The 22,346-nt window shown below is 38.9% G+C and overlaps 1 protein-coding gene across 1 annotated transcript; it reads left to right on the forward strand.

The window, feature by feature from the left end:
• The first annotated feature begins 9,296 nt into the window (after window positions 1-9,296).
• Window positions 9,297-22,346, forward strand: dhtkd1 (dehydrogenase E1 and transketolase domain containing 1). Its single transcript, XM_067502485.1, has 17 exons — window positions 9,297-10,254; window positions 10,472-10,624; window positions 11,735-11,946; window positions 12,033-12,227; window positions 12,492-12,761; window positions 13,579-13,750; window positions 13,883-14,081; window positions 15,402-15,714; window positions 15,811-15,895; window positions 15,977-16,116; window positions 16,255-16,405; window positions 16,518-16,624; window positions 17,853-18,017; window positions 18,112-18,194; window positions 18,331-18,497; window positions 21,154-21,239; window positions 21,328-22,346. The coding sequence occupies exons 1-17, from the start codon at window positions 10,083-10,085 to the stop codon at window positions 21,427-21,429; spliced, it is 2,772 nt and encodes a 923-aa protein (XP_067358586.1). The 5' UTR covers window positions 9,297-10,082; the 3' UTR covers window positions 21,430-22,346.

Genomic DNA, 22,346 nt, shown 5'->3' on the forward strand with positions numbered 1-22,346 from the left:
GTAAGTTCAACCTCCAGCCAAGGTCACCACAGCAGAGACTCAGTGGGGCAGGGGGAAAGGAGCCCATCACAGGAGGGAGACTCACCCTATTCCCAAAAAATGGTTGCAATGATCTTTCCACATTTTACTGTATTTCATTCTTGCAGTTTTCTCATGTAATTTGAGTCTAATTAAATATTTTAATGTATATGATTATTTATGAGTATCACTGGAGTCAGTGTTTGCTGGAGGTATTTTGTGTCACTGTAATTCGTGGAGAGCATCAGGTGTGTTTCCATGCCATTTCATTGCCTTCAAGTCAAGCTAGACAGGTTGACTAAGGATCAGTTTTTGTGTGGATGGACGGAGTCCAGTCCATGTAGGACCCCAAAGCTCAGAACTTCAATCTGTGTTTGGCTTTTTCATATAGTCTTTGTTTGTATCATTCTTAATGTGAAAATATTTTTGCACACTATTTTTCAGTCTCCTCCCCTCCTCCTATCTGTGTTTCATTCTTTGTCTCCCCTCTGTGTTGTCTCATTTTGTAAGCCGTTGTTGAGTTAGGCAACCTCTTCTTTTTGTTTTTCTCTAACAACCTCTTCCAATCATTCCATCCATCCTCCAAGTCCCCTACAAGGGACTGGCTCACGATGGATCTCTTTGGGTGCCAAGTATACAGTTTGTGCATGTTAGAGTTTCTGCCATATATGTCCTGGTGGTGTCCCTTCCTTAAATCTGTATTATTTTTGTGTGTCAGGAGAAATGGGGAGGGGGTGTTTGCCGCTTTGTCCTTACTGTATGTGGTGATTGGCATTGTTTGTTTTTTTTATTTAATTTTTTGTTTGTGCCTCATGGCTAAACGATTCTTGTGCTGTGCCCCTAACTTTCTCTTCTCTCCTCTTTGTCTTCTCTCTCTCTTTCTCTCCCACTCCCTCTGTTTCTCTCTCTCTTCCCCTCTTTCTTCCATGTTTTTGTTCCTTTTTTAGAACAAATCTCCATGCCTGTTTGCTCATCATTAGCCTAGCATGTCTTCATGATGTTGACAGCCAAGCCAAACTCCTGGCCTCATCATCCCACCATTGTCTGTGATGTCTCTCTAAGCTCGCCTGACCAATACCTGGCCACCCACTGACCCTTGACCTTAGCTCAACCTGAGTTTTCTGCATGTGTGTTCATTTTTTGTGTTGTTTTTGTTGTTTTTTTCCTTCTGTATAGAAATGTGACAGGTGGGAGAGAGGTCAAGCGAATCAATGTGAAATTTATCTGCGTTGAATTCATTTAAGAGACCTTTTTGTTTTTGCAAATGTTTTAACAAAACCTGTGGGATATTTTCTTTTTAATTTAGCTTTTTTATGTTGCTTTCTTTTTACCTCTCTCAGTAAAGTTCACTTGAAAGTTAAATACAGGGATTGGCACACTGCTGTGCTATTTGGTGCCATTAGCAATATGTTGGCTTCTTTAAAAGATAGAGAAACAAACCCATGCTTCAGACCACTTTCCAACTCTTTGACAGTCTGACCAGTAAAAACTGTCTCAGTGCTCTGTAATGATCTCTACATTTTGTGGGCAGTGTGAAGATTTACACCAAGGCTGTTTAAATTTTCATTTACAAAATTATCCAGTGTTTATTTTGAACTATTAATGGCACAATAAAAGGTACATTTGCTCTGTTTAGAGAGATGACTACCTACATGAGTCAACTTTTTTAGAACTGATTCACAAATAGACAATCTGTGGTTTAAATGCACACTTAGATTACCTATATTTTTTACCATTGAATCTATAGAAGTTTAACTAACAGAACCCAGGCAAAACTTTGGGTTTTTTGTAGGTTATGTTGTAATATCATCTGTGTTGGGAGTCTTCAGTGTATTACATTTTTAAAGAGGACTAAAATCAGTTTGATCAGCGTGGCCATTTGAGGGTCATCTCTAGTAAATTAAAAAAAAAAAAAAAAAAACTTAGGTCAGAAATTCCTCTCCATTAGTTGTAATTTCAACTTTAAGGGTCATTTTATGTATTTAGGCTTTTTTTTCTAAAAAAGGTTTGTGTTCAACTTCCACGGTACATCTTGTTAACTTTCTGTATATTTCTCATTAATTTAATTAATGGATGTTTCACTTTGGTTTTGTTTGGATGCCTCATGTTGATGATTTGCAAGTCTTTTAATCATACAGATGCCAGACAATGTTGTTCTTTTGTTTTATATTGGTGTTGAAGTGCCCATATGTCAGACTCAGTGTTTTTGAATTCACAAAACTTTTCTTTCCTGTTATAGTACCTAGCTTTCTTTATACATCCACACACACAACGTAGGACACAAAACACCTTCTGTGATTACAGATGTGGGAGCCCCTGAAGACGAGATCACATGGACATAATACACATCCTGTGGGTCTCTGCACATTTTATAGATCCTTTTTATTTAACTTCCACTATCATGTTTGAGTCGTACACAATGCACAGCACATTAATACTACTAAGTCCACCACACCAGTGTTGGTTGACGAATACATTCCATTTTTTAGCACAAAGTTTACACTTTTTCTTTTTTCCTTTTTTTTTTTTTTAAAATTGGGGTGGTTTTGTCTGTACTTCAAGTTGTTAGGGCACCCCTGATAAAATAACCACTTCACCCCCAAAGAAGGGTTCAAGAAAGCTGCGTACCTGGTGGCGCTACAGAGTTGTCAACTCAGGGGTTTTTCGTGTGTGAAACCAGACATTCACACAGGGTTATGACACAAAATGCACAATTGTCTCTATTTGATTATTTTTTACTTTTTTTCCCTCAAAATAAATATTCCAATTAAATATGAGGTACCAAATTTGACACAGTGCTTGCGGAAAGTGTAGTTTTGTTAGGAGACATTAAGCACAATTGTGGGAACTAATTGCTTTTGCTGAATGTGTGTGTGACTATAATCCCAAAATCTCCAAGGTACCACTGATTTCATTTTTTAAAAAATGGGCATGTGCTTTTTACAGTGTGTTTTTTCTATCCAAATGCAATACAATATTCAAAGTGCCATATATACGTCTAGAAACTGCCTACACATCCTTATTAGGCCTTCGTTTGGAGATTGCTGCAGTTTGCCTTTTTTTTTCTTTTCTTTTTTTGGTCTATTTATGCCAGTGTCATGAAAGCTCTTGTCACCTGCTCATGACCCCTCCCTCCCCCTTTACCCCTCCACACACGCTCTGTGTGTCAAGTTATTGGTAAACGTGTATTGTGATGTACTCAATTTGAACAGTTCGTTTAAAAAAAAAAAATGTAGATAACCAATAAACTTCCCTGTACCTTTTAAAGGTTAAACTTCTTTTCTTAGTGTGAACATGTGTACTGTAACACTTTGCTATACAAATGACTGGTGATCTGATGTGTTTAGGGAATTTTAAAGTAAGTCAAAACCAAGCTAAGTGAAAGTCGACTGGGATGCCATGTTAGGATCCTAAAATGAGTCTTGTCAGACACTGAAATAACTGCATGTCTGGCGGTGAAGTGTTACTGTGAATCAGTTTAAAGAAAAGCACAATGTACAGTCACAGCGGTCCCAACAGGAACTTGACTCACTTCAGGGGCTTCCATTAAATTCAGTTTAAGCTCTAACAATCACGTGTTTTTTTTTTGTTTGTTTTTTTTTTCTGTTTTCACATTTTGAAGTGCTATTGACTTGACAGTGTGGTAGCTTTGCATCTTAAGATATTGTCTTGATTCAAAAGAAAAGAGGGAAATACATTTTTTTCCTGTTATTTTTTTGCCCGATAGGACTTTGTTTCATCAATAAGTTAATAGTTGTTTTGTCTTGTCTTGATGAAAGCCAAAGTGGGTGCATCTTGATGTGAAGTGTATTGTTTTTTTGTTTTTGTTTTTTCCTTTTTAGTCTATCAATTTTTTGAAACTGGGTGGGATTTGAAAAAGGAAAAAAAGACACAGGCTTTCCAATTTCTATAACTGGTTGTTCATATGTATTTTGTACCAGTGAAGCTTTTTATATTGGAAATTAAAGAAAAAAATCTATATTGGAAAAAAAATTTGTCTGGCCTCTCAATGTGGCCTCGCCTTGATCAGGTCTTGAGTATGGCCTCTTGGTGGTGTGAAGCAATTTAGTTTTTGTCTCCTAAAAATATGCCAGATTTTGATTTTACTTGGATCTCTACATGTTCCTCACTTCATTTATCAGTTTCGGGGCGGGAGGGGTTGGGATCCTCTAAATCGTGGTAAGTTTCATGTTAGTATTTGTGCTGTCCACATACTTTAATGGTCATCAAGATTTCGACAACTTGTGTGGATAATTGTCTTAGTTAAAGAGTTAACTGTTTAGTTTGAGCCTTGCTTTTTACCTGTGTAGAGGTTTTGGTTTTTTTTTCCCCCCCATAGAGGAGTGTGTAGCCAAAATACTGTTCTTTTTTTGCTCAATGTTTGTTCATGTGTGGTGTGTTTCTTTGCCTCTGTCTCCAAATTAAACCATTTCCCCTAATATGGACTGTGTGTCTTTGTGTTGTGCTTGTCCAGTGTTGTAAAGACATTTACAAACAACCCTTCCCTCCCCCGTGTGTCATGTTCCGCTAACTTGTTTCTCTTTGTCATGCTTCTCTTTAATTCTTACTGAGCAGAGTTTGGAGGGAGCAGGTGTGTGTTGTTGTCCCAAGTGTACTGTTACATTTTGAAGACCAAGTGATCATTAGATGCAACCCTGAAGCGTTCGAGCCACCTGACAGTTCTTATATCATTATACGTCCAGGTTCTTGATTTTTGGCTGCCAAAAACATCTCTGGTGACTTGTAATTGTTTTTTGTTGTTTTTGTGCAATTTTTCTGGCATCTTGTTCATATTAGTTGATCATAACAAAAGTAATTATAAATACAGCTATACTCAGATTAGATGAGCTCTTCTAAGTTGAAACCAGGCTTGATGTGACAGCTTGCTGAAATCAGGGCATTGTCTAGGACCTTTAGACCTTTTAAAAAAAGTGAAAATCCACCTCTAAAAGTTCAGTAATAAGCTTGTCTCGAACTGGGTCCACTAAGGCCCAGACAGTCACTGATGAAGTGGCCACAGAATCTCAATGCAGGCACAGATCCGTTCACACTCATTCCATTAGCTTCTGCTATGTTGCCTCCATTTCTTATGTGTCCATCACTGGCAATAATACTACAATCCTTTAAACCCATTACATCTGTGTATGTTACTCGCTGTGTGATGCTAGAAACCAGCAGGATTCACCAGTGATCTTTCTTTAAAGAAGGTAAATACTTCTGCAGTCTCTATACTGATATCAATTTGAATTAGATTGTTTTTTTTGTTTGTTTTTTAGAGATCTGTTTCAGTTTATGTACTTTTTGTCAAAAAAATCCAAACTGATTAAAGAAAAGAGAACTTGGAAAATTTCCAAAGGGGTGAATGCTCTTTATAAGCACTAAATACAACCTCCTGAGACTGGATTTGTATCATTTGTAGGAAGAGAAATTATAACTCAGCCTTGCTTTTATTAAGCTGGTAATGTATTTCTGTAAGACAAAGAGCTTTAAATCACCCTTTAACCAGGACGCTAAATGTTCTGCTTCATTGCACCAAGATGGAATGACTGGGGTGGGAGGGAAAACTGGAGCTTCTGCTTCTTTTAATGGACAGTTCACCTTCTATTGTTGAGTGAAGACAACAAAAAAGCAGAAGTAGGTCAGCCACAACGATTATTGAGTAGGACTATTAAAAGTACTCTTTTCATATAAGGCCGTAAATAAAGCCTTCCAGTTGGAATGAGGTCACTACACTTGTTAATTTGATACCATTGATGTTTAGGCAGGGAATAATGAAGGGAGAGAGAAGAATGTAAAGCAATAACCAGAAAGCACACTGCATCCCCTTAATTTGAAATGGCAAAAGATTAGAACTTTCATCAACATAATATTTAAAGCACACTTAGCTAGTACAAATGTGGCCATTTAGTGTGTAAAAAGAAAGTAAAAAATTAAAATATATAGAGTGCATGGAGAAAGTTTTCACTTTTTACTCCATAATGACAACGTGAAAGAAGTTAGTTCTCTTTACAAATGTATTAAAAATAAAAATAAATCACACATAATTATTTACTGCATATCCTTAATACTTCGTCGAAGCATCTTCAGCACCAATTAAAGCATCAACTCTTTTTTAATTATGATGCTACAGGTTGGTAATACTTTCTGGATGCATCACATCAGTGCAAAAGTTGGCTTCTCCCTTTTGTGAAATGTTCTCTACCACTTTGTAAGTCCTCCCTTTGCATTTCTAACCTCCTCCAACCTGTTTGGGTACACTGAGAAGTATTTCTATTCTTTCAGGTGTCATTTTAGCCCATTCTTTTTGGCATAATTGTTCCAAGTCTGCCTTGTGCAGGCCTTCCTCAAACCTACAGGTTTTCAATTATATTTAAGTCTGTAAACTGGGAAGGCCTTTGTAAAACATTAATCTTTTTTGTGGAGATGCCCTGCTGTTTGTTTTGGATTCTTACAAATATCTCAAGCAACTTTCATAGCCCCTCTTTGAGTTACTAGTCTTTTTCTTCCACTTGGAGTCTTAATTTGTCTATGTTTCTTCCATTTCTGGAACATGGTCTGTATTTTACATATTAAAGTTAATCATCTAGAGGGTTGTTACTTCTGATTATAATGGAACGTGAGTACTAGTTTACTGTGTAATAAATATACAATTGATCTTTCTTTGTGTTACACCTTTTGCCATCTCAGTGTAAGGAATTCCAAACTGTAAATGCAATGCAACAGGAAGAGGACCACTACCAGCATACGAGTATGATTCATATTGAATTTTGAGTAATAAAAAATATGCTAAACATATGTATTTGTGTATATGTAATCTCTTAAGATATATCACTTCTGAATTATCTTTTTCACTACAATAAATTGTCTCCAAACCGCTTGTATTTCTTCAGATCTTTGCTACCGTTCTGGCACGTCATGTATTGCAAGAATGATTTCTTGGCCAAAACATCTTAATGGTATTCTGTGTTATTTTTCTTTTATTTATGTAAGATTGAACATGGTAAACCAATTTTAATTTGAACCACTGTGTACTTTTACACTTAATAGACATTTAGCCATCTGCAACATCGGAGTTTCAGCTGTACGAACTCTGTCCTTTGATGCTGTTCTTAGCAAACTGGACAAAAGTATCACAGGTAAATTGTAACAAATCCAAAGGTTTACTTTTCTCTTTTATATCTACATAATTTGATTAATAAAATATTTAGTAGAAATTGAACCCCTGAAGTAGAATTTTGCCTCTCATTTTCTGGATCTGGCTTTAAAGGTTTCCTTTATTTTACATTTATTTATTTTAAGGATTTTTTTTTTTATCAGATTTCTTTCAATTAAAACACAGACAACCTTGTGTTATATACACATGATAAGAATGTCATTTAATATAAAAACCATAATTTCTAGAAGCCAGATTATGGGAATTCACAGATTCCCATACTTTTGCCTGGCCAACACTCAGAACCAGATTTGAAGTTTGTCAGCACAGAAGCTGGTGTCAGGGAATTTCTGCTTAAACAATTACATAAATTAGTAAAGTCCAACAGTACTTTCAGTACTTTAGGTTTCTTGGTGCCTGAGGAGAAAATACTAGAGTTTGGATGAATAGGGGGCAAACAACATTTTTTTATTAATCTGCCCATGTAACATATTGAAGTACTACTTTTAAATCCCATGTTGCCACTTTGCATTTTTTTTTACATCTAAGAAATGTGGCACATAATGTCTTACGTTTACAGTGTGTTGTGCCAAGAAAATGTTTGGTTACAATTAAACCACGTCACATCCTGCCTTCCAACTTTTAAATTGGGTTGTGAAATTTACAAGGAGCACCTGAACGCAGCGTAGCTATCGTTGCGCTACGTCAACAAGGATACTTCAGGTACATCAAAAATGTTTAGCACACATCTTCCAATTTCTTTTCTTCTTCTTTTCCTTTCGGCTTTTCCCTTTCAGGTGTCGCCACAGAAAATCATGTGCCTCCATCTAACCCTTTCCTCTGCATCCTCTTCTCTCATACCAACTTATTTCATGTCCTTTCTCACTACATCCATAAATCTCCTCTTTGGTCTTTCTCTAGAACTCCTGCCTGGCAGCTTCAACCTCAGCATCCTTCTACCAATATATTCACATTCTCTCCTCTGAACATGTCCAAACCACCTCAATCTGGCCTCTCTGACTTTATCTCCAAAACATCTAACATGAGCTGTCCCTTTGATGTCCTCATTCCTGATCCTGTCCGTCCTCATCACTCCCAAGAGAACCTCAACATCTTAAGCTCTGCTACCTCCACCTCTGCCTCCTGTCTTCAGTGCCACTCTCTGTAAGCCGAACAACATATCTGGTCTCACCATCGTCTTAAACATCTTTCCTTTCATTCTCGCTGATGCTCTTTTATCACACAACACACCTGACACTTTTCTCCACCCGTTCCAACCTGCCTGCACTCGCCTCTTCAACTCTTTTTCACACTCTCCGTTGCTCTGAACCGTTGACCCTAAGTGCTTAAAGTCCTGCACCTTCTTCACCTCTGCTCCCTGTAACCTCACCGTTCCACCTGGGTCCCTCTCATTCACATACATATATTCTGTCTTACTGCGGCTAAGCTTCATTCCTCTAGCTTGTTCTAGATTTTCCTCCACATTCTCCCTGCTCTCACTACAAATCACAGTGTCATCTGCAAACGTTATAGTCCACGGAGATTCCTGTTCAAATCTTTAACTACGTCGGTTGACCACGCCAGTCGCTTCAGCCTATAGGCTTCCGATGCGGCCTCTCCTCCCACGTCCCTCTTTCGGCAGTATGGCCGCCGGTGTTAAAGTTTAACTGGTGAGTCAGATTAACTGGTGACATTCGCGTGCGTGAGACAGACGTGTGGTAGGCGTGGCTTTTCAGGACCCCTTGCCGACAAACCAGGACATAAACATTCCGTTTTCATTCTTCATATTGAAATTATTTATTTGCATAGTTTTAAATTAAACAACTAAAGCGTCTACCGAAGTATGCACATTGGCTTAGACAGAAATATTAAACTAGGAACCCTCTTCAGTAAGGAAAACATTGTAACTTAGCTGCATTAAGGAGAAAGAAAAAAAAATCACTCAACACTCGTAATATTATTTCTCTTTTTAATTACGAGGTTTGCATTAAACCCCTAATTTACATTTATTTGGCAGAGTCTTTGTCCAAAATTTTACACAGTTTCACACATCGAGTGCATCCTGGGTTAGAAAGTCTTGCCAAAGTACACTATGACACGTGGGGAGGAACCAGGCCTCTGCAGTGGGTGGATGATGCTCCACCAAGTGAGCCACACTGTAAACATCACACGTGCTTTTAAACACATTATTCGATTTGAATTTTATTTTTGAATTTATCAGTAATTGTGTAAATTACATTACATAATTACAATAACATTGGTAGTATGCTGTATATTATTTAGCCCACAGATTTTAAAAGCACTGTCAAATGAATGATAAGCACTTACCAATCATCTGTTCAAAGATATAAAGAAAATAATTTCAAACAACATTGTAGGTCATCTCGTGATCAGAATTTTTCAAAAAATATTGTAGTTTGTAATTTTATGAATTTGAAAAGCTTTTCACATCTTTTACAACTTTTTTGAGCTTTTAAAATGCAAATTAAAACCTCACACCTAGCCCATTGTTACCAGGGCTCACCCTCCAAATTATGCAACATTCCAGAACAGCACATGAGTGAATGCAAATGTATGCAGATGAAGTTTTACGCTGCGTTCAAGCACCATACCAACACTATACGTGAATGTGTACTTCATTTGGCTGAAGCGTTGTTCAATCGAGTAGAAACCAGGAGATGTGATATAATGAGACAAATATATAACACTCGTAACAGGAACGATTGTTGACGTGTGCGGAGTTCTGAACAGGCATCGCCACAGTCTCCTGTAAGTCCCATTGCCATCTTTACCACAGCCTCACGCACGCTAAAATCACCAAATAATCCATCAGCAATTCAACCGGAACACCGGTTTGTAATCCACAGTGTGCGCTTATGCTAGAAAACTAAAGATTTGCACTTTAAACATCATGTCGGCTGTGCTGTTCCTGAAACATTCAGTGAGCAGACTGCCACCGAGGCTCGTTCGGAAGGTTGTCGGCTGCTCCTACCACACCAGGAAAGGTGTTTACGGGTACCGACCCAAACAGACAGACAGGGACCACACGTTGCAGAGCGACCGCATCGCTGCACTAAATCAAGGTCGGGTTTAATTTCCAATATGGACAACTCGGTATCACCTGATCAGGAGCCGAGGGGTCATTTTATTCCTTTAGAATTGAGGAAAATGTATTAATTCTTGTTTTCCCTGTTATCTATTGCTTCTCCAGTTTTACCGTTGTATAAACATGTTCAGACATGCAGAGTCTGTTGGATCAGCTCATCCTGACTGCAGCTTGTGGTTTTGCTTTGTCCTCAGATCATGGTCTGGCTCGTCTGGTGGACGCATACAGAGCTCACGGACACAAGGCAGCTAAAATTAATCCCTTACTACCTGACAAGCCCATAACTGACAGTGTCCCAGAGATAAACATGCTGACTGGCACCATAAGAGGACAACTCAACACATTAGGTAACGTAACTAAGTACATTTACTCGAATATCATTTTAGTACTTAAGTACTTTTTTATTCCATCACAGTTCAAAAGGAAATTGTGCAGCTTTCTAATGTTAGATTCTTGAAACTAAATCTAACTTTAAATCTAAGTGGATTAACCACAACCAGCAAAACCTTTACCAGCTGCAACATTACAGAAATCTAAAGTGCATAATAATGAATTGATAACTAATAAAAATTTATTATATGTATATTTCTATATAATGAGTAATTTTACATTTGGTTAGTTTAGTATACTTCTGTAACTTTAAGTAAAACCCTCCACCCTCTGCTTAATAGACTCAATCAATAAAATGTTTTCTCTTCTAATGACTTAACTGACACCTTCTGTTTCTGTCATAAATCACTAAGTTCTGACTAGAAAACAGTTTTTACCACATTTTTCATTCCACAATGTCTCTCTGCCTCCCCACGGATAACTAATAAATAAAGGCAAAAAAGCAAAAAAAAAAAAAAACACTATAAAGCAAATCTATACATTGTTTAACCTTGAAGATTTTAGATTTCTGCAGAACTGTTAAAGTTAGGGCATGTTCTCGGTAAGTCAACTTAAAGAATTTGTGGTACTTGTAATGGGCTGTTAACTGACTACAAAATATAACAAATGACCACAATCACAAAACATCTACAGATATCCACAATGACCACTGGGGCACAAAGTGACAGCAAAGAGACAAAGACACTGACAAAGAAATGCAGGACATCTACAAAGACATCAAATTACCGCAAATATGCAAAAAGTGACCAACAAGTCACAAAAGATACCGCAAATGCAAAATGACCAGAAAGACACATAAAGTGAATAGAAGTAAACACTTTATTTTTCACTACCTATTTTAAAACGACACTAGAACATCAAACACAGTGGTGCTGTCAGTCCCAAGGAGCAGGAAGTGACTCCACTGCATTAAACACAAAACATACCAAAGTTGGGATCCAAAGCTTTTCATCTGACAGCAAATTTCTCCTTCTCTTAGTTCCCTTGTGACTTTTCTTTAGCCTTCGATGCACAGTCAAAATCTCACACGTAGATGTCACCGTTACTCACTGCATGTGTTCCCGTAGGTCTGCGGCACTTCGGCAAAGCAGAGGCTTCAGTGGAAGAGGTTCAGGCCTACCTGGAGGAAACCTACTGCGGCCATGTGTCAGTGGAGACCAGCCAGCTGAGCAGTCTGGAGGAGAGGGAGTGGTTTGCGGACCGCTTTGAGGAGCTCAAGAGGACAAGTTTCTCGACAGAGAAGAGGAGGCAGCTGGCCAAGATCATGCTGGAGTCTCAGGTCAGTTTAAGAAGAGCGCTGAAAAACATAAACTGTGTGAACTAATGTGGTGCATCATTTGAAACTGACTTTCTCATAACCTGTAGGAGTTTGACCACTTTCTTGCCACCAAGTTTGCTACTGTGAAACGCTATGGAGGAGAAGGAGCAGAGAGCATGATGGGCTTTTTCTATGAGCTTTTCCAGGCGTCTGCCTGCAGCGGAGTCACTGACATTGTTATCGGCATGCCCCACAGAGGCCGACTCAACCTTTTGACTGGCCTGCTGAAGTTCCCACCTGAGGTTAGACTGCCCCGCACAGTAAATGAGACACACGCACTTTCCAACAATCTACGATTGAGCAACATTCAACTGTTTATTTTGCTATAATGTAATCAGCAGAAAAAGTCACTGTTGACTGATGAAATGTAAATTGTATATATATTTTTTTGTCCTTTCGCCTTATGCCCTGAGTTCAGGGTCGCCACAGCGGATCATTGTCTGCATGTTGATTTAGCAGTTAGTTAACATCCAAAAACAATGTTCTTCCACCATTATACTCTCCAGCTCATGTTCCGTAAAATGCGTGGCCTCAGCGAGTTCCCCGACACCTCGCCTGCCATCGGTGACGTCCTCTCCCACCTCACCTCCTCAGTTGAGTTGGATTTTGGATCTGGACACCCTGTACAGGTGACCATGCTCCCCAACCCGTCTCACCTCGAAGCCATCAACCCCGTGGCTCAGGGTAAAACCCGAGCCAGGCAGCAGCTCAGAAAAGAAGGAGACTATTCACCAGAAGACGACTCCCAACCAGGCGACCAGGTCATCTGTCTGCAGGTACTGGGTCACTACAACTAATACTCACCTGCAGCCAAAGTGATGTTTGCAAGAATAAGGGTTTATTACAGTTCAGTGGTCTGAAATAAAAGAATGCATTGACACAAAACCACATTTAGATATTTGGTTAAAACATTTTTTGCATGTATCAAGATCCAGGTAGCTATCCAAGAAATACACTATTGACAACAAAGTAAAGTATATTTTCTCAAAAACTGTAATTAGATGCTATTTTGTACTTTGCTTATTTTTTTTCTTCTGTTTACTTTTTACTTCACTATATTTATTTAACTTAGTTTACCAGTTAGTTTCTAGATTCAAATTAAAATACAAAATGAAATTGCCATAAAATTGAGATTTACTGATATACGATAAGACTTCACATTCACAAGCTGCCTAGCAGTACACAGAGTATTTAGAATAAGCCCAACCTTCTGTCATTTAACAGACACTTTTATTCACAGTGACTTGCTCAGGAGGCACAATAAAAAGAAAGGACAAGCCTCGTTCAAAAGCCTTTAGACGGGAATGACGGGTTTTGTGAGTCTTTGTCATGGAATTCAAAGACAATTTGCCTGCACGATATGATAAGTTAGGGAGCATATCTGTTCCAAAACATATTAGAAAAAAGTCACATACTGTAGATTTAACCTTTACATTTGTGGCTTGGAAAATAGTTGTGTGAGATCTCTACTTTAAAAATCTCCGTACTCCCACTGATACAGCTTAACAGGGAGCGTTTTTACAGTAACAAAATGTAATGAATGTAAAGTCACTTACTAAAACTTTGAAATGATCTCGGGTGTCTCCTGCACAGATTCATGGTGATGGCTCTTTTACTGGTCAGGGGATTGTTCCAGAAACGTTGACCCTCTCAAACCTCCCTCACTACAGAGTCGGTGGGAGCTTCCACCTCATTGTGAACAACCAAGTGGGTTACACCACTCCATCGGAGAGGGGGAGATCCTCTTTTTACTGCAGTGATGTTGGTCAGTGAAACTCACCAACTGCAGTTTAATTACTGAGTCAGCCTTATACATAGACTGTTCATGTCACAGGTTTTTTTTTTTTTTGTACCAAAATCATTGAACATGTTCTGATGATGAATATTTGTACCACAGGTAAGATGGTGAACTGTGCTGTGATCCATGTCAATGGAGATTATGCTGAGGAGGTACTTCGGGCCACTCGCCTCGCTGTGGAGTACCAGCGGCTTTTCAGGAAAGATGTGATCCTGGATCTGATCTGCTACCGTCAGTGGGGACACAACGAGCTGGATGAGCCTTTTTTCACCAACCCAGCCATGTACAAGATCATCCGGTCAGTCCCATTAAGCTTGATTGTTTTGCATTACAACACAATTTCATCATCACTTCAGAGGGAACTGTAGCTCACACGGGATATTTCTCAGGGTTTAAGTACATCGGAAAACTCCTTTTTAAAACCTCTAAATTTAGAAGTCAAACCAGTGGTCTCCAAATGTTGTGGCTTGTTGTGACCCCATGCAACATTACCAGTGTCCCGTTACAGTATGTTTTAGATGTCTATGCCAAACAAAGAGTGAGTTCCTCTCTGAATGTCTCAAATGGCCTAAATGGTTAAAGAGCAGTTTGAGGCCAATAGAATAGACCAAAACTGTGTCCCACTACAACCCCATTATTCATCTCACTCCCCAGGACCCCTATAACCAAGAAGCCCCCTGTAGCTTGGGAATCTAGTATTACAGCAGGGATTGGTCAATATTTTCTTTAAAGAATTATATCTTCAGTCAGTCCTGCTGACAGTCAGCTGATTGTAGGATTCACTTTAACATAATCTGTGTTTCTATGTGACTCAATGCAGCTGTCAGGTTAGCAAAAGCTGCTGAGATACAAAGTCTTGAAAGGTTTCTCTTACACTATACGTTATATATTAATATCAATATAATTTGAAACAGAAAGCTGGTATATTTGTGTATTAGTATTCAGAATAGAAAAACAGAATTTCCTGGCCTCAGGTAGCACAGAAAGCCTGTTCTAACCTAAAACCACTATTATTGTCAATGGTAAATTAAATGCATTACACTAAGTAATGTGTCTGATTCCATTTGTCACAACACAGCAAAGTTTTATTAAAAACTTGCTTTCATTTAACACTTTGGCATCAGTCATGGCTGTTGCAGCGTGAACAACTGCTTTTTTATGTCATGTGTAAACGTTTGGCCAAAGAGACAAATCTCTTACAATAACGGAAAATATGCACAAACTCTCGAAATCATTTCAAACACAGAGAGTAAATTGAAAAGTAAATTGCTTTTGCTCTTTAAGGTGTTAAAGTTTCATGGTAAAATGATCTAAACAGAAAAACAAACAAGTAACTAAGTTTTTTTTTTTTTTTTAAAGTGTTTAACCAATGGGTGACACAACTTTTTTTTACAGATGTTTTTGTCCACAAGTGGAGCACATTGAAGTAACACCATGGCAGGTTGCATGTTGTTTAAGTGTTATGAGTTTTTTTTTTTTTTTTTAGTTTTTCAAAATAGAGCTAAATATGAGAAGTTGGTCTAGAAAATTAGAGATGAACAAAACAAGCTACATTATGGTCAGTGTACTGGATACTGTGTAATACTGGTAAATCGAACACACTGTTGCTTCCTTGCAGATCGCGTAAAAGTATACCTGACTCCTACTCAGACGTGCTGATCTCTGAGGGTTTGATGACTGAAAACGAGCGTAATGAAATTAAATCCAAATACTATGGCATGCTGAATGACAAGCTCGCCAACATGACCCTGTACAGCCCTCCACCCACCAACCTGCAGGGCCGCTGGGGGGATCTGGTCGAACCTCAGGCCAGAGTCACCACCTGGGACACGGGTGTCCCTGTTCCTCTGCTGCAGTTTGTTGGAGCAAAATCAGTTGAACTACCCGAGCAAATTCAGCTGCACAGCCATCTTGTAAAAACCCATGTGCAGGTACGGCCATCGTGTCAGTCATTTCTGTTAAACTGTCTTTTGCTCTCACGGCAGCAGCTGTGGTAGATGATGATTTTTCCTCCTTTGGGAACGCAGGCTCGATTGCACAAGTTGGAGGAGGGAACCAAGCTGGACTGGTCCACAGCAGAGGCTCTGGCCTTGGGCTCTCTCCTCTGCCAAGGTTTTTATGTCACTGAAAACTATAGTTTATATTCAATCCGAGTAACTTGTGTTGCATAGAAATTGTTTGCTGTTATTACAGGCTTTAATATTCGAATCAGCGGGCAGGATGTGGGAAGAGGCACATTCAGTCAGCGACACGCCATGGTGGTGTGTCAAGAAACCAATGACATGCACATCCCTCTGAATCACATCAGCCCTCAGCAGACAGGTTTCCTGGAGGTAACTCTCTTGTAAAGCAGATAAAATCTTCATCTGTCTAAATCGTGACTTATTTATAATGTCAGTTCGCAGTGATCTCACATTTCTTTTCTCACACAATTGCATCCTTTCATGTGGCACATTGTTTCTGTCTGTCAGGTGTGTAACAGCCCGCTCTCTGAGGAGGCAGTGCTTGGATTTGAATATGGGATGAGTATTGCACAGCCAAAGCTTCTTCCCATCTGGGAGGCTCAGTTTGGAGATTTCTTCAATGGAGCACAGATCGTCTTTGATACCTTCATCTCTGGCGGTAAATTTCTACCGCAACTCTGTCATCAACAGATTCACAGTGACTCACAATGACTATCTTAGGTTTTCGGAGGGAACTCCATGCATCTGACGTAAAACTGCTCTGTCCTCAGGTGAAGCCAAATGGCTGCTTCAGTGTGGGATGGTGATCCTGCTGCCTCATGGCTACGATGGAGCTGGACCTGAACACTCATCCTGTCGTATGGAACGCTTCCTTCAGGTCTGTGGGGTCAGCTGTCAGCTGTTTTAGACAGTCCAATGGTGTGGGTAATCATTAGTAGTAGTAAAAAACTGTGAAAGTTTATGCCATTTCTTATGATGCATATACAGTATAACATTCCAATTCTGCAAATTCATTGGCTGTTTATCATTAATGTACCATAAACACTGGGGAGGTTTAATGTTTTACCGCAGGCTGTGCAGAGGTCTTTCGACTCCTGTGTATACAGCTACTAACAACCTGGGAAAAAGTAAAGGATAGCTGCACGATGTGTTAAGTCTGTCTAAAAAAAAAATAGTCACATACCCATATTTGCAATAAAACTGGTTTCCTGTGTGCCTCCTGCATATTACACAAACCCCCTGATAATGAGGCACAAAAATAGCACAAAATTTCTCTCTGCCCCCTGATACAGCAAATGTTAAAATGTTGCACTGTAAATGTAATATAATATTTATGGTAGGGTCCACATATATTTTAACAGTGATAAAACTTTTTCACTGTTTGTCACCAAAAATTTGGAAACTCTTAGTACATCTGGACCACACTGTATTGAATTAACACTTTTATGAAAGTGTCAACATGAACTTTACAGGCATCACGACAGGAGATATTATGTTAGTGTTTGTAATAGAATGCATGAGCCTGTTTGTGTGCACCTAATGAGGTAGATAGTGTAAAGTAAATAAGGAATAATTACTTGTTTTTAATTTTTGTTGCCTGAAAGTGTAAGAGTTGTTCTAATCTATACTGTGAGCACAAACAATGTAATGTTCAATGCTTCTGCACTGTACAAAACAAGAAAAGAAGGTCATATAAGACAGCTACCATATGGGAAGAATGGCTTGACCAGTGTCCAAAATTACATTTAGATTTTGACATCTGAACACCTTTTGCCATCGCACAGTTCCTCTAAGTGAAAGCAAAATGACTGGACAGTTTCAGATGCATTTAAGGTCAATCATTCAGTCTCAGGGACAAAGTTATTACCATCCTCACAAAGATATCTTCAGGAGGGAGGGCACCTCGGGTTATGCAGAAATTCATTTTTGATACCATCTCTCTGTGTCTGGTGTTGCTTATTAACTGCTGAGAAGGTCCTGACAACTCTCAGCTGCTGAGTATCAATATATTCATTCAGTGCTCTACCAGCAGCTTTGTAGTTGTTGTTTTTTTGTTGCTGTTCCACATTACCTGAATTGTAGGTGCCTCCTCTTTTGTTTTGTAGATGTGTGACAGTAAAGAGGAGGGTGTGGATGCCGACACCGTGAACATGGCCGTGGTGAACCCCACTACTCCTGCTCAGTACTTCCACCTGCTGAGGCGACAGATGATCCGCAACTTCCGCAAACCTCTCATTGTGGTGGGACCCAAGATGCTGTTGAGATTTTCTGTAAGCACTGTAAACACTGTGAAAAAGAGTTTTAACATTTAGGTCCTTTTACAGATGTTTTATTTCTGTGGCTGTATATTGTGTCTTTCCCCAGGGGGCAGTATCCAGTCTGAATGAACTGGCACCAGGAACATATTTCAGACCAGTATTAGGTGATACTTCAGTGTCAGCAGAAAGGTATAAACTGCGTAAACATTGTGCTGTGTTTATGAACCAGCTTTCTAAAACAAGAGCTTCTTAATTGGATTTTTTGAATAGGTCTTAATAAAACCTGCTAAAACATACAACACCTCTCTTCTCTCGTTCCGTGCAGAGTCCAGAAGGTGGTGCTGTGCTCTGGGAAACATTACTATGCCCTGCTGAAACAGAGGGAGACGTCACCAGCAAACCTGAACACAGCTCTCATCCGTGTGGAGGAGCTGTGTCCGTTCCCACTGGAGGCTCTGCAGCAGGAGTTTAAAAAATACCCCAATGCCAAAGGTATGGTGACCCTGCACTGACCTCCACTGTCCAACTAGCAGAGCTCCTTTAGCATAATTATTTTAATTGTCAGAAAATATCACGTCTCAGGTCAGTGAAACATAGTGTAGACTATTGAGCTATTATACAGCAGCTTATCAGTGTAATTAACCCTTTCTTCTAGCAGACATTATAACTCCACAGATGTCTTCAGCAAGGGTTTGCTTTGAACTGAGTACTTTTTATCTTAATATCTGTAGGTTCATTTAGGTTGTTTCACTGCTACATTACAACTAAACTGTGGTTTGCTAATCAACACGTGTGTGTCACACACAAAACTGTGTGTGTATGTGTGCGTATACATTAGTGTATATCACCAGTTATTTTCAATATCACTCAATTTTTTTTTTCCAATTGTGTAAGTGTCAAATTCCGGGGGCCTGGTGGATCAGTGGTAGAGCAATGGGTTGGGATGCAGAAGGCTGCAGGTTCAAATCCCACGCCACCAGGTGCCGCGCTTCCCAGCCACCAAGGGCAACCCTGGTGCTGGTTCCAAGCCCAGATAAAATGGGAGGGTTGCAGCAGGAAGTGCATCCGGCATAAAAACTCATGCCAAATCAACGTGTGGAACTTGTTGTTCTCTGGCGACCTCTGAAGGGACAAGCCGAAAGGCGTTGATCTTTGATGTAAATGTCAAATTCCCCTACCAAGTTTCCACAGACAAGTAGGCCATTTATAATACTACAGCAATGTCCAATTATAGGACAGTGATCTCTCTGTCTATCTAGATAGAGACACAAGAGCCTTTTTTCTGTGTTCTCTTTTTTCTGACCATAATTTTGTAGGCATTTCAGTTTGCCTCCTTACATAATGCGTCTTCTCATTTGTGATTGATGCACTGCATCTTTATGTAGCACTTTCCACACTTTCAGGCTTTTGCGTAACTCCTTAAAGTTTAAAAATGCATTGACATTTAAAACACAGTGGAAAGGAAAACAAGTTACATTCAAAATAAATAACACCATTTTAAAAAACAAAACCTAGATAATAATAGAGAAATAAATCTTCTGGAAGTACCTTTCTGTTGAGTGTAGACCAGAGAAACAAAAGGTTCCTTCTCCATATTTCCTTTTCCATGATCGTCTCATTTAACAAGCATGTCTTTGTTTAAAAAGTTTTCTCTCTTAGATATCCTTTATCTTTAGGTTTTTAAAAATATCACGAAAACAAATTCCAAAATATGACTTCACACTTTACATTCTTCTCAACCGAGCTCATAAGTAAACGCAAAGGAGTTTAAATTTTTGAGAAAATCTACCCCTAAAATTATTTCATGTTTAAAATAACTGGTTTATAAAATCTCTGAATCCAGATCTCCCTCTCTTTGAGAGATTCATATACTGTTTAAATTCCACTTAGGAGAATCTAGGTCTTTCTGAAACATTACCTCTTATCACAATGTGTTCAAGGTGAAACACTTATTTCGTGTATTGTCTTGATGTTAAAATCTTTGAAGATGTCTGACTTTGCTTCCAGTCTTCAGAGAATGAGAACAATGACATTTGACGTTGCCGACAACAGAATTTACTTAATTTTTACCTTTGTCGTTTACTCATTAGAAAGTTATTCTTTTTTAATATAGTTGTTCAGAAATTCAGCGGGACCTGAGTCTTTTGATATTATTAGCAGCTGAGTTGGAGTAAAGAACAATTACAGCTGCAAAAGTGAGACATATAATAGTAACCAGAGTAGCTGATGCTTCAAGTTTGAGCTTCACCAGGCTGCTATTCACTGCAGAGCTAGAGTAGGAAGTGTCTCTGCTATTTTATCCTCCCACAGTAGACTTCATTAGGTTATGCAAGACCATCAAAGAATTAATAAATGCAAGCCATTAGTATCTACATACTTAGTATACTTGGTGAAAAACGTTTTCACTTGAAGGAGGTTTTTGGGGCATAAGGAAAATAATTTTGATATTTTTATTTACAAATATAATAATTTTTCTAAAAGAAAATGAATTCAATTGAATTCACTTTATTTATATAGTGCCAATTCGTAGCAAAGTCATCTCCAAGGCACTTTACATAATAAAGTCAAGATTATATAGATATGTAGAGAAAAGCCAACAACAAGCTCTACGCAGCAGACGAGAGGAAAAACTCTCTTTAAGGGAAGAAACCTCCAGCGAACCAGGCTCAGGGTGGGCGACCATCTACTTCAACCAGTAGGGTGAGTGGTGATTTATCAAAGATAAATGTGCTATTTGTATTAAAAGACAGCAATGAAACAACTTTTTCCTAAAATGTTAAAATAATGTAACATTGCCAGAATTTGTTGGACCACATGTTTGAAATCCCAAAGCCCCATTTGCTAGCACATAAACCAGCAACTCACGTAAGAGATGAAGAGAAGGTTGTGAACAGACTAAAATGCTCTTGGACAACATTTTGTTACAAGTCTGAGTTTTAATCATCTGCACTGTTAGGAATCTCAAAGTTCAGGTTCCACTTCAGCTTTCCGTTCTTACCAAACACTAAGAAGTTCCCGTTCCAGTTTGATCTGGAACTTCACTGCTCAAGGGCCAGATGAAAAACTTTAGTCCCTAAACGCTCATGTTTGGCACAAACTGAATCATGTCTTCTTTTACTGTCAGTTGTAATCAGTTTTCCCCCAACAGAGTTTATTTGGAGTCAGGAGGAGCCTCGGAACATGGGTCCCTGGTCTTTTGTAGCTCCTAGGTTTGAGAAGCAGCTGGCCTGCAAGGTGAGCAGTGTTTGAAACCGCACAATCCATGGTGTAAAGCCTGATGATCTGTTAATGACTTCACCACACGAAACTCTGTCCTCCTCAGCTCCGGTTAGTCAGCCGACCTGCTCTACCTGCTCCTGCTGTCGGTATCGGGACCCTCCATCACCAGCAACAAGAGGCCATCCTCACTGCTACCTTCTCTTAAGTCTCAACACGGATAGTAAGGAGTACACAAGTGTCAGTACTGCACTACATACTGAATCTGCCAGCATCATCCCACCATCAGCACAGAGCTGATGGTGGGACAACCATCAGCGAAGACACAAACATGACCTTCAGACGCTGTTTTGAAACTCGTTCAGTTTAATAATGAACAAATCGGGGGAGGTGATAGAGAGAGAGAATATTGTTTGTACACTCAAAGTCAACTACAGCTTTTAATTATTGTGTTTATCTGATTTGAAGGCAAGGCCTGAATTCCTTTCTGCTTGTTTCTAATGTTTTGCCCTTTCACTCATTCAAACTATTTTTCTGAGTTTGGTGTGAAAGGCACTGTCATTGTAAAGAAACGACAGCCTCCCATGTGGTTCAGATCTGAATTGAGGCCTTAGAGATCCTGTTTACATTATGATTGTGGTCTATAAAAAGCACAGGTGTTTGACTTGTGTGTGTGTGTGTGTGTGTGCGTGCCCTGTGCCCTGTGCCCTGTGCCCTGTGTGTCTTCAGGTGTCAAAAATCAAATATAAAACACGGCAGTTTTATGACTGTTTAGTTGTCTTATGCATTTAATCTGCTCAAGTTGTTAATTTTTGTACTGAACAGATAAAACAAGTGTAACTTGTTAGTAATCTCTGAGCATTATTACTTGAAATATTTGTTAAAAACACTAAAGCTGGATTTAGCAGTATATTTCTTAATGAACAAAGAGTTTATCCCACTATAAATTTAGGTACATTTGGTCATTTTATGTAGAAATTTGTGTTAAGAAAAACATGTTCAGCATTATTTAATCAGTTTTGAGGTAAGACTAGAATTGAAAATAAAGTAATCAAAGGGCTAATTTAAATAAACTAAATCCAAATATTCAATAGAAATATTTTCAAATAAATTTATTTTCCTGTT

Source organism: Channa argus, chromosome 4 (genome assembly GCF_033026475.1).
Source record: "Channa argus isolate prfri chromosome 4, Channa argus male v1.0, whole genome shotgun sequence".
Classification (NCBI taxonomy): Eukaryota; Metazoa; Chordata; class Actinopteri; order Anabantiformes; family Channidae; genus Channa; species Channa argus.

Excerpts from the sequence above, each read along its gene's own strand:
- dhtkd1 (XM_067502485.1), top strand. The coding sequence starts at position 10,083 with ATGTCGGCTGTGCTGTTCCTGAAACATTCAGTGAGCAGACTGCCACCG. Across the intron at positions 12,762-13,578 it reads ACCAGGTCATCTGTCTGCAG|ATTCATGGTGATGGCTCTTT; the intron begins GTACTGGGTCAC and ends TCTCCTGCACAG. Across the intron at positions 16,406-16,517 it reads TGATACCTTCATCTCTGGCG|GTGAAGCCAAATGGCTGCTT; the intron begins GTAAATTTCTAC and ends CTCTGTCCTCAG.